This window comes from Pongo abelii, chromosome 9 (assembly GCF_028885655.2).
Source record: "Pongo abelii isolate AG06213 chromosome 9, NHGRI_mPonAbe1-v2.0_pri, whole genome shotgun sequence".
Lineage (NCBI taxonomy): Eukaryota > Metazoa > Chordata > Mammalia > Primates > Hominidae > Pongo > Pongo abelii.
The window spans coordinates 4,553,151-4,565,328 of NC_071994.2; the positions used below are offsets into that span (position 1 = coordinate 4,553,151).

The following is a 12,178-nucleotide window of genomic DNA, read 5'->3' on the forward strand; positions in this document are numbered from 1 at the left end:
AACAACCTAATACTACCCAATTTGTAACAGCAAATCAATATACATTAGTAATTTTAAGACATTTATGCCAATTAGTACTTTTTAAACATAGAAAACCCTGTCTTCTTAGAGAAGTTATTTCCAAGAATTCAAGAAGCTTCAAAAAATAAAAGTTACACCAACACTTGTGAAGCTGGCCTAATACACGGCATGTGCACAAACCAAGACTTATGTGGCTGATGGCACCTTTTCATCCAGAGCTTTGTGGTGTTCGAATAAGGACTTCAGTGCTTTCAGCACTTCCACTTCACTGGACACGCCTGCTGGAGACTGCGCTTGTCTCTTCACCACGGTCATCCTAAGAGACCGCTCATGCCTGGAGACAAGGCATTCCAAATGCTCTAACAGCAGCTGAAATAAAAGGCCAAAATAAAGACTCATTAAAGAACATTTTTAATTTCATGATTGAATCTGGGGCAAATAACTCCTTTACAGTCTCATACTAAAATGAAGTCCCTTCAATTCCGCAGAAAGACAAATTCCTCTCAATTGTATTAAAATATCATAAAGTCTCATGACAAATTTCAAGCCATTAATGTGGGATCCTGCTGACTAATCACAGTCTGCTCAGTGGGAAAAGGTATGAAAAGTATTTCAGGCCGGACAGAGTGGGTCGTCCTTTCTTTTTGAGACAGTGCCCCTCCTCCTGCCAGTGGCTCCAGGGGCAGGCGGTGAACAGAAAGGTCACACTCACCCTGGTGTTATTCCTTTCTGCTTTCAGTTCAGCAATTTCTTCTTCCCTTTCAAGGAGCTGTTCCCTGCATACATTGAGTTCTTTAGTAAGTGCCGCAAACTCCTAGAAAATCACAAAACAAAATTAAATAAATAAGAAAGACCCTCTAAAGAAAGCCTTTCATCAAGGCTCCACAGTCTTCACACAAAGGCAACCTCATTACAAGTTATGGGGAAGGGATCTCTGTGATCCTCCAGAGAAAGAGGGCATCAATGGACTGGCCTAAGACCACAGAGATTCCCTAATAAATCACAACACTGACAGACCATCTGACTTCCCTCTATCCCCGGGCCCTGGCACAAGGACAGCAGGGAAAGAAGGGGAATCCAAGTCCACCTCCTCAGCAGCCAGAGAAGTCCAAAACATTTTCCTGAACAGGATCCTGACATGAACTGAATGAAGACATTTTTAAATGACTCACAGACATGTGATCTGGAGTTGCTGGAGAGAGAGGAAAGAAGGCCTAGAAGGCCACCACCCCTGTCTTAGCTTCCTTTTCTTCCTTTTTCTTTCTGAGACAGGGTCTCACTGTGTCACCCAGGCTAGAGTGCAATGGTGTGACCATGGCTCACTGCAGCTTTGACCTCCTGAGCTCAAGTGACCCTCCTGCCTCAGCCTCCCAAGTAGCTGAGACCACAGGCTTGAGCCACGATGCCCAGCCTCTCTTCTAAAGTCATATTTCTTCTGCAAGAATCCCTACTGTGGGTAATCACCTTCTAAGCATGACAGCACAAGAAGCTCCACTGACCTGCTTGCTCCCAAGGAAAACAGGTGAACATTATAAGAAAACAACTATCGAAGACTCTGGAGATCATTCTAAGGGTTCACAGCAAACAACTGAAAATTCCGTAAGAAAGGCCAGAGCCTGTTGTATTTGAACCAAGACTGCTCCCTGCCTCCCCTTTCCAGGTCAGTGAGGCAGCGACTCTGTTCCAGATTGCTGCAGCTGATAATGTAGTGCCCTCTCTCCCAGCTCCATCCCACCCCAGCTACGTGGTGCTGATGTTGCATCCTGGCTAGTGGAGTCATGGGCGGGGGGGCCTTCCTACCTCTCTGTCCAGCCTCCACTCTGGAATGGAGGCTCAACTTTGAGTGTGGCAGGCTGAGAACACCGGGGGTCCTGATCAGCTGTGCCCTGGCTCTGTAAGATGGTGGCTGCAGGGCTGGAGTGACAAGCTGAGAGGGCCCTGGCTGCCACCATAAGACCAGGGGCGTCATTCAGGGAGAAACGAGTTTGGTGACGTTTAAACCTAAGGGCACTCTCTTTAAACCTAGGAGCAGTGGAGGTCCTAGTGAAGGCAACTGGAGGTGTGGGTTTAATGGAGACACAGCCTGGACTACGGCTGGCTAGTCTGCAGGGAGAGCTGGGGAATTCTTGCTGCAGGAGCCCTCCAGAGTGGGAACAAATCTCCTAAAATGACTTCAGAAACTGTTTCTTAGAATTAGCCACAATTTCACTGAATTGGTTTCTAATTATCCCAGGGCACTGCTGAAGACAACAGAAACATATGTGGGCCTCAGAACTGAGTGTGGTCGGAGAGAGTGGAAGAGAGCAGCAGGGTGACTGTGGACACACCCAAAGCTGCGCCTGGCTGGGGAGTAGCAGCAGAGGCTGAACACGGGGGGGGGGGGGCGCACATTTCACTACATGAATCTAGCATTCACTGAACTGCTTAAGCTGGCAAGTTTTATGTTAGTATATTTTATTGTAATTAAATATATATAGATATTATAAACATATTAAACAGTGAGTTTCGGTGACAAGGCTGCTCCTGAGACCATAAAATTAGCTAAAGAACATGAACAGCTCTTCAATTCAGTATTTCAGTGCATACTTGCAAACATAAAGAAGTGTCAACAGTACTAATGAAGATCACCCAAATGTGGCTTAAAACCTTGTAAGGATCTGTAAGTGCTGAAACCTCTTCAGAGATCGAACGCAGCATTCAGAAGCGGGCTCCTGGGCTGGGCGGAGTGCGGGAGGAGGGTGGGGACAGGCCGCCGAGTAGACCGGTCTTCTGTCCATGTCCTCCCATCAAGTTTGTTTTCCTTCCTAAGTTTCAGAGATTTCTTTTTTATGTGCCAATATTAATCATATCAAATACCCTGATTTACATCTTCTCTGATAATTAACTCTAGCTGACGTCAGATCATCTAATGCCTAACTTTAACGAAACACTGTCATCTTAAGAAGGGGTTCGTATATGAGAAAAGATTATTTCTCTTGCAGGCAAAAAGCAAACAGACTCAAACTAGCTTCAGTTAAAAAGCCATTATTAGGCTGGGCGCAGTGGCTCACGCCTGTAATCCCAACGCTTTGGGAGGCCGAGGCAGGCGGATCACCTGAGGTCGGGAGTTCCAGACCAGCCTGACCAACATGGAGAAAGCCCGTCTCTACTAAAAATACAAAATTAGCTGGACATGGTGGTGCATGCCTGTAATCCCAGCTACTCAGGATGCTGAGACAGGAGAATCGCTTGAACCCAGGAGGCAGAGGTTCCGGTGGGCCGAGATCGCACCATTGCACTCCAGCCTGGGCAACAAGAGTGAAACTCCATCTCAAAAAATAATAATTAATAAATAACCATAATATGGCACATAACTGTCAAGTCAAAGTACAGAGTCGGCTCCAGGCTTGCCTGAATTCAGGACCTTGACTTTTAACTTTATCATTGTGCCCCTCCACCTTGTCCCTGTCATCTGGGTCAATTTTGTGAAGTAACTGCCAATCCACTAATTTTGTCTTTGACTATGTCCAGTCCAGAGTCTATCATCCTGGCTAATATCTTTTTCATTTACTAGATTTCAAGTTCTTCTTCCTTTTTTTTTTCTCTTTTTTGGGTCACGTCTTCTTGCTCTTGTTTCCTTTTGGAAAATTTGTTTGTTTTCATGGATGCTAATTTATCTTTTTAAGCATCTTAAACATACTTATTTTGACAGTTTTTGCCAGACTGTCCTTAAGTTTCCGATGTAGTAAATGCACAGCTCTGTAAGGCATCAACTCTGTGAGGATGTGTATTAGAGGTCTTCGAGCATAGAGGAATTGGGGTCTCGGGCTCATCGTGACAGAAGGTTTGATGTTGGGTCTCGGGCTCATCGTGACAGAAGGTTTTCTGCTGCTGGTGCTCTCCTCCCTGTCTAGTGGCTCAGTCCATTCAGGCTGCTATCACAAACTCCCATTACCTGAGTGGCTTATAAACAATAGAAATTCATTTTTCACAGTTCTCGAGGCTGGAAGTTCAGAAGCAAGGCATCAGCAGATTCAGTGTCTGGTGAGGGCCCAACTGCCAGCTTCTATGTCCTCACATGATGGAAAGGACCAGGGATCTCTATGGGGTCTCTTCTAAGCACATTATTCCATTCACAAGGAGTCCACCCTCATGACCTAATCCCCTCCTAAGGGCTCTCTACCTTCTAATACAGTGAAACCAGGGAGTGGGATTTGAGCATATGACTCTGGCAGAGCGGGGGACACAAAAGTATTCAGCCCGTGGCACTAGTGTTCTATGGTTGTTGCCCTCTGAGCCTTCCAAGGCCTCCGTCCAGAACTAGGTTTTCCATGGTGGTGCAGGATTCTGTTGCGTGACTGCATCAGCAACAGCACAGACCCTGGCAGAGAACCATGGAATAGCAATGGCTTATCCCAGGCCTTGCGTTCCGCCTCCCTAGGACCACAACTGCCAGTAGAGCCCCAATCTGTATAGCAGAGTATTGCCTTAGATGGGGAAACCTTATCTAACTCCAGCTTCAAAAACTATCTAAGGCCAGGCATGGTGGCTCTTGCCTGTAATCCCAGCACTTTGGGAGGCCAAGGTTGGAGGACTGCTTGAGCCCAGGAGTTCAAGACCAGTTTGGGCAACATAGTGAGACCCCATCTCTACAAAACATAAAAAATTAGCCGGGCATGGTGGCACACACCATGCATAGACCCAGTAGCATAGACTTGGCTACTCAGGAAGTTGAGACAGGAGGACTGCTTGAGCCCAGCAGGTTGAGGCTGCAGTGAGCCGTGATCGCACCACTGCACTCCAGCCCAGGTGACGAGACCCTGTCTCAAAAAAAAAAAAAAAAAAAAAAAAAAAGTAGCTACATCTAGTTCTAATTCCACTGAACACTTTAGTCCCTGTTACCCTTACCCCTGTAAGAACCCAGTTTCCTACTGACACTGTCTGCTTGGAGCTTGCAGCTCAGTGGCCAGTGAAATCCAGTCAATTCAGGCTTACCATGCTAGGTTTCTAGTCTGTTTGTGTACTGAAGGGTATTTCTCTTGCTTGGGGGGCTGGCTATGCTTTTTGGTTTGTTTCTCTACTTAAATTGTACCTTTTTACTACTGTGTTTGGAGGGGAGATGCATCAAAGCACAAGTGAGTGCTTCTACCTTGATCGGACGTTACAGTTCTTTCAAGAAATAGTGTGTATCTCGTCTATGCTGGCCGCTGCGGCAACACAGAAGCAAGGCCCGCCCACTCCTCAGGATGCTCTAAAGAACAGACAGATGAGCTGGCAGGAACCTCAGAGCACTACGTGCTCTGGGTGAGAGGTGCCCAGGATACTGCAGGAGCTGAGTTGAAGCCATCCATGATGGGAAGTGGGAGTGCTTCTCAGAAGGTTTGCTGAAGGACACAGCACTTGAACTGAGCTGAATTCTGAATATGCTGTATAGCCAGTGAGAGCCTCTTTCACAAAAGCATAAGGTATCTGATAAGCGAGGGCTTCAGCAGGGCTGGGGCATGGGCAGCGTGTATGGAGGAAGCAGGTGAGGTCAGAAGTGGGCAGCCCTTCAGAGAACAACAGCACACAGCATGAAACCTGGATTTAATGTTGAAGACTATAGAAATTGCCTTATCTACAGGCTTTGAGGACCCTGAACAGAAAATGGGGCAAAACTGGTAAAGTCTCAGTCAGTCATCAGCATAAGGGATGTGCTCAAAATGGGTTTGTTGGAGCAATGAAAGGTCGCTGGAAGCATTGCTACCCCTGGGCTAGAGGAGATTAAGACTGGGAAATCAGCTGTGAGTTCACTGCAATAATCCTAGGGATTAATGAGGGTCTGAACTAAGATCAGTATTAGAGAAAACAAACAGCCTAAGTAAGAATTCTCATGAGCTGTGCCCTTCACCAGTTTTCAAAGGACTCCCCTGGATGCTGTGTTCAGAACAGCCTGTGAGAAGGTGAGGCCAGAAGTGCAGAGATGGGTAAGCAATGACTGCAATTATGCAGTAGACCAGGGTGGGCTCACCGCAGGTGGTGAGAAGCAGGGACTCTGGACCTGTTCACTGCAGAGCCAGCAGGAGCTCCTGATGGGTCAAAGATCACAGAGAGAGAAAGGCCCAAGGATGCCTCCAAGGATTCTGGTAGGAGCAAGTGAAGGATGGAGTCATTGGTTCCTGAGAAGGGAGTGACTACGGGAAGAGTACGTTTTGAAAAGAAAGTGTAAAAGTTTGGGTTTGGACGTGCTAAATTTGAAATGGTTATTAGACAGTCCAGTGCAATTCACAGTCTGGAGTTCTTGGGTGTGTTGCAGAGACTGCAAATGGGGATAATCATTTTGTTCCATGCAAGCCCGTGAGGCCCTGGGTGGAGGGTGAGAAGAGATGGGGATCAAGCCCCCAACAGTCTCACTGAGGGGCATCAGCAAAAGAGGCTAAGAGCAATCAGGGAGGAGGAAAACCAGGAAACCCTTCAAGATCTTTGAAGATCCTTATTTCCAGGAGGATGATCAACTGTATTCACGGATGCTGGTGGGTCCAATGAGCTGACTGATGCTCGCTGGTCGGACTTGCTGGAATGGAGATCGATGGTGACTGTGACATCTGCAGCATGCTGCAGCGGCGGGTCAAAACCATCACTGGACTGAGTTCAAAGAGAATGGGAAGAGTGGAAGTAAAGCAGGGAGTACAGAAAATTCTTCCAAGGAACTCTGCAGTAAAGGGGAAGAAAAACAGTGCAGTGGCTGGAGAAGATATGAGGTCAAGAAAGACCTTTGCAGGATGAGACAGACATTTGCATAGTGACGGCAAGAATCCAGGGGGGAGGTGGGAACTGATGTCCAGCTGAAAGCAGGTAAGTCAAGTGACTAAGAGGAGAGGCTGACCTTTTCTGGGGCACACAGATCACCCGCAGTAAAGGGAAAGAGGGCAGACTACATGGGGTGCAGATCCAGAGGTGTGGTGGGAGTTGGTGGAACTTCTTTTCTGATTTCTTCCAATTTCACAGAGAAAAAACAAACACAATGTCATCATTCTGCATTTACATTTGGGGAAGACAGGAGGGGAGAAGGTATGAAATGGCATCTAGAAGAGAGGATGGGTAGACAGCATGCCGCACAGAAGAAAGAGGGCGGGATGCACTAACAGAGATGCTGGCGGCACTTAGGGCCTCTGTGGGTCAGTGGAGGTGAATGGGCATGGAGAATGGACTGAATGGGGTGGTTTCTGCCAGGTAAGCGCAATGAAGTGGAAGAGGCAAGGGAGCTGAAAGGCTGGCAGGGCTGGGAGGGTAATAATGGACCAGAAGGGGAGATGCAGGATCCTGACAAGGTGGCAGCGTCCTAGGACTGTCAGTCCCAGGAAGGTGGAATATCGGTGTTTTATTTTAAAAGTCTATTATGAAAAAATTTTGTCACCTTTAAATGAAAGCCCTAGTCAAAGCCTAAGTCCTCATAACAAGGAGGACCTGGAAGTGGAGGAAGAGCACTTCACAACTCGGATGATGCAAGAACCACGCAGCCTGAGTTACTACTGCACAGACCATCCATCCAGCAACAGGAAGGCTCCCACCTGGCCCCACCTTCACTCACGCACAAACCCCCCAGCGCTGTCACTCTTCCAGTACCAGCAGCAAGCCTTTTTCTGTTTCATATAGTTTCCCTAAGGTTTTCCTAAGAGACCCAAACTATCCTCATTTCAACTTCCAGATTTTAGATTTGCCTCTAAAACCAAAGAGAATACAGGGAATTCCTATTATTTTGGTTAAATGTAAGTATTCCTGATATATTCAACTACCAAAACTATTCTATGGTATACTGCTGTGGCTACAGTAGAAAACAAATTTATAGACGTTCATGATTACTCCACTCAAAGAAAAAAACCTTTCTCTCTGCTCAGAAGAATCCAATAACTGAAAATATATCAAAGCAAATTTAAACTTAGGAGTTTAGGTAAACATTAGACGGGAAATTCCAAAGTTTAAGATCCCAAAAGCATGTTCCTGTATGTACTATTTGCATTATTATTGCAGAAAAAAAATGGTAGGAACCCCAAATATGTGCAATAAATGATCTACCTTATTACATCACAGGAATCTAATTGTCAGTGTACATTTTTTCCTATTTAGGAAAAAAAAATGTTAAGTTTAAAAATACTGTAAGTCAAATATACCACTAGTTTAAAGTGACATTCTATTTAACAATTAAAGTGTCAAGTATTTTCTGAAACAGAATAGATGCAATAATTACTGGAATATTTTCATTTAAAATATAAATCTGAAGAATGCAAATATGTATTTCTATTTGACATTATCTGGGATTGAGAAGACAGAAAGTAACACTAAAATCAGTTAAACAACTTGGTTTCACATAATGCCTGATAATGCTGATGTTTATCATTTCTGAATGAAAGGTTTAGATCTGGCTAACAGGTTCATATTATATAGACCAGACATTATTACTCAAAAGCCACAATCAGGTCAATTTCAAGTTAAGATCAGATGCGACATTTGTTGCCAAAAGTGATCCATCTTTTCTCTTCCCGTCATTCCGATGGCTTGAAGTAGCCCCATCGCCAGTGGGAAAGGGGCAGCAGAGCCTCATGGTCCCCAACCTCACGTGGGTGCCTGGGCCCCGCCCCTTACCCTTTCCTCTTCCCGTTTTCTTTACTTGGCCATAACATGTTACAATTCCACATCTCTTATTCTCTATAATCTCCTTCAATAGCTCTGTTTTGCTTTTTAACTACTTTTCAATATTTCACTAATCTTTTGCTGAAAATGAAATAAAACTTCACTCAGTGGAATATTATTCAGCCATAAAAAGGAAGGGAAATTGGTAGGGCACGGTGGCACACAGTGGCTCACGCCTGTAATCCCAGCACATTGGGAGGCCAAGGCAGGCAGATTACTTGAGGCAAGGAGTTCAAGACCAGCCTGTCCAAAATGGCAAAACCTTGTCTCTACTAAAAATACAAAAATTAGCCAGGCGTGGTGGTGCATGCCTGTAATCCCAGCTATTTGGGAGGCCTGAGGCATGAGAATCACTTGAACCTGGGAGGCAGAGGCTGCAGTGAGCCAAGACTGCGCCACTGCACTCCAGCCTGGGCAATGAGAGCGAAACTTTGTCTCAAAGAAAAAAAAATTTAAAAAAAAGGAAGGAAATTCTGACACATAATCCAATATGGGTGAACCCTGAGGATGTTGGGCTGAGTGAAATAAGCCAGTCACGAAAAGACAGAACACTGTAGGATTCCACTTATATGAGGTCTCTAGAGCAGTCAAACTCATAGAGACAGAAAATAGAATGGTAGGTGTCTGGACAACGCTGGGTCGGGAGGGTGAGACAGGGAGTTGGTGTTTAATGGGGATGGAGTTTCGGTTTGGGAAGATGAGGAAGTTCTGGAAATGCGTGGTGGTAATGGTTGCACAACAATGTGAATATACTTAATGCCGTGAACTGGGTGCTTAAAAATGGTTAAGATGGTATTTTTACCTTACATGTATTTTACCACAAAAAAAAAAAAAAACAAAAACCAGAAAAAAAGAACTTCACAGGAGGCAAAGTCTGTGTCTTCTCAGTCAAAAAGAGGTCTAATAAATGGACACAAGGACCTGAGAAACCAGCATGCAGAGCTCACACTGTGATCTTCAGGCAGTAGAAGCTACTTGCCTCAGTCTAGGTTTAAAAGTATGTCAAATTTGAAATAAAGAAAATTGGAAGTTTATATATTAAAATGAATGAGCAAATCATGTTTTGAAACCCTGGTGCCACGATTAAAAGTATGCTAATAAACATCTATATCTATCTGCCCATCAGTCCGTAGATAGATGGAAGGGTGGACCACTCCTAATGATAAAAGGGGGACAGGAGGACACTAGAAAAGACCACAAACTTCATATTTTTATATATTTTATAAAAATTTGGTCTCATCATCTCACTGAATTCTAAACATGTTCAAAGCCACTGTGACTGAAGTAGCACTGGCTTTTCAATCACTGGACACTATTTGCATATAACAGATTACATAAACATTTTTAAACTTCCAATATATCTGATATGGCTGTGAAGCCACCCAAAATCTCGAATTATAATCCCCTAATTCCCATGTGTCGAGGGCAGGACCAGGTGGAGGTAACTGGATCATGAGGGCAGTTCCCCCATGCTGTTCTCGTGATAGTGAGTGAGTCTCACGAGATCTGATGATTTTATAAGCGTCTGGCATTTCCCCTGCTTGCATGCACTCCGTCCGGCCGCCCAGTGAAAAAGGTACCTGCTTCTCCTTTGCCTTCCCCTGTGACTGTAACTTTCCTGAGGCCTCCCCAGCCATGCGGAACTGTGAGTCAATTAAACCTTTCCTTGATGAATTACCCAGTCTTGGTATTTCTTCATAGCAGTATGAGAACGGACTAGTACAACATCTTATTTATTTTCCCTGTCAGTTTCTCTTTAAGAAATACATGCTGAAAAAATGTATGCCCATACCTAGTATTTAGTGACCAAATAAATACTGAGTTAAAAAAACATAGTACAGAACCGCATTTCCATATGATCCTATTTGGTTAAAAGCAAACACACGCTTTTATGTATTTTTCAAGTATATATAAGATAAAATATAGAAAGATACACACCAAGCTGCTGATGCTGGTTACCCACTATAGTTGGGAATGACAGTTGAAGTAAGACAATTTATTTTTTTTGTTTTAATTTTTAAGTCTGTATTGCTTAGTATTAAAAACAAAAAAGATCAGTCCTCCTTTCTCTTTTTGTCTTTCTAAACAATGCTAAACCCAAGGACATGACCAGAATACATGGTGTCCACACGGACACATAACTTGTTCAGAAACATTTCCCCAGCCTGCGTCGTCCCTCGGTCTTCAGTCCTGTTTCCTGCCCCCTTACTCACCACTGCAATTGTCTCCAGAGCCTGCTGCTTCCATTGCACTCACCACCTCTCCTCTGCTAAACCCAAAGGCCAGCTCCAGTCCTCACCTACTGGGTAGCCTCTGACTGTTCACCCCCAACTCTTCACCTCACCCTGTTTCCTCTCTCTATTCACAGAATGCTGGTGCTCCTGGGGTTCCACATTTCCAGTCTGCTGCTCACCCTATGCAGTGTGCCTGCCTGATCCGGCCGGTGTCCATGGCTTCAATCACCTACCCTAGGCAAATGCCCAACCGCCCTTTTTAAAATTTCTATTTGAGACATGACCTCAATCTCTCACTCAGGCTGGAGTGCAGTGGGCCAATCGTGGCTCACTGAAACCTCAACTTCCTAGGCTCAGGTGAGTCTCCTGCCTCAGTCTCCCAAGTATCTGGGACCACAGGCACGTGCCACCATGCCCAGCTAATTTTCTGGAGAGACGGGGGTTTGTCATGTTGTCCAGGCTGGCCTCAAACTCCTGGGCTCAAGTGATCCTCCTGCCTCCACCTCCCAAAGTGCTGGGATTACAGGCAAGATATCCTGGAGGTTCAAAAACCTTTCTCCACACTGAGCTCATCATCTTCTTCCTGCCCAAGTTCCCAACTCCTCACAAGCCCTCACTCAGTGGACATCAGCATCCAGTTGTCCAAGTCAGACACCGAGACATCACATCGCCTCCTCCTCCACAGTAACCACTTGCTGAGGACCCCTAATTCGCCCTCGCACACATATCTTCTAGAACTGCCCACTCCTCTACCTCCTCGCCCCAGCTTCCTTTATCCAGGCCACTGTGTCTCCTTGGTCTACTAAAAAAGCTGCCTAACTCATCCCTGCCTTCAATCTTTCTCCGCTCAGATCCATTCTCTATGTTTTCCGAAACAAATCAGACTGACTTTCCTGCTTAAAACCCTTCAGTAACTTCCCATTACCCTTAAGGTCAAGCCCAAAGCCCCCCTAATAACTTCTAACCCAAATGAGAAGTCATAACACACACTTCTGTTGCACTATCTGCCAGACATTGTTCTAAGCACTTAACATGGATAGTCTCATCCAGTCCTTGATACTCTATCAGGTGATACCATGAGCACACAGAAGAGAGGTCAGAGTGGCAGCTCTAGAAGTCAGCTCCGCCCATTCTGACTTCTCCCTCCTCAGCTCATGCCTCACAGCACATCAGTCACAAAGCAATCTACAGCTCCCTCAACATGCCGTCTGTTCCTCTGCTGGCCCTCCACACCACGGTTGTTCCCTCTGATCTCTGAATCTGCCACCTTTCCC

General features: G+C 45.4%; 1 protein-coding gene across 18 annotated transcripts in view; it reads right to left on the bottom strand.

Annotated features, from left to right (window-relative positions):
- Positions 1–12,178, bottom strand: part of PPFIA1 (PTPRF interacting protein alpha 1) — a 115,421-nt gene that overhangs the window by 63,422 nt on the left and 39,821 nt on the right. For all 18 annotated transcript variants that reach the window (XM_024255745.3, XM_054524167.2, XM_063728359.1 and 15 more), the window contains exons 3-4: positions 734–835; positions 226–390 (exon numbers count right to left, since the gene is read on the bottom strand). In XM_024255745.3, the coding sequence (XP_024111513.2) occupies positions 226–390; positions 734–835 (267 nt within the window). The remainder of the gene's footprint in view (positions 1–225; positions 391–733; positions 836–12,178) is intronic.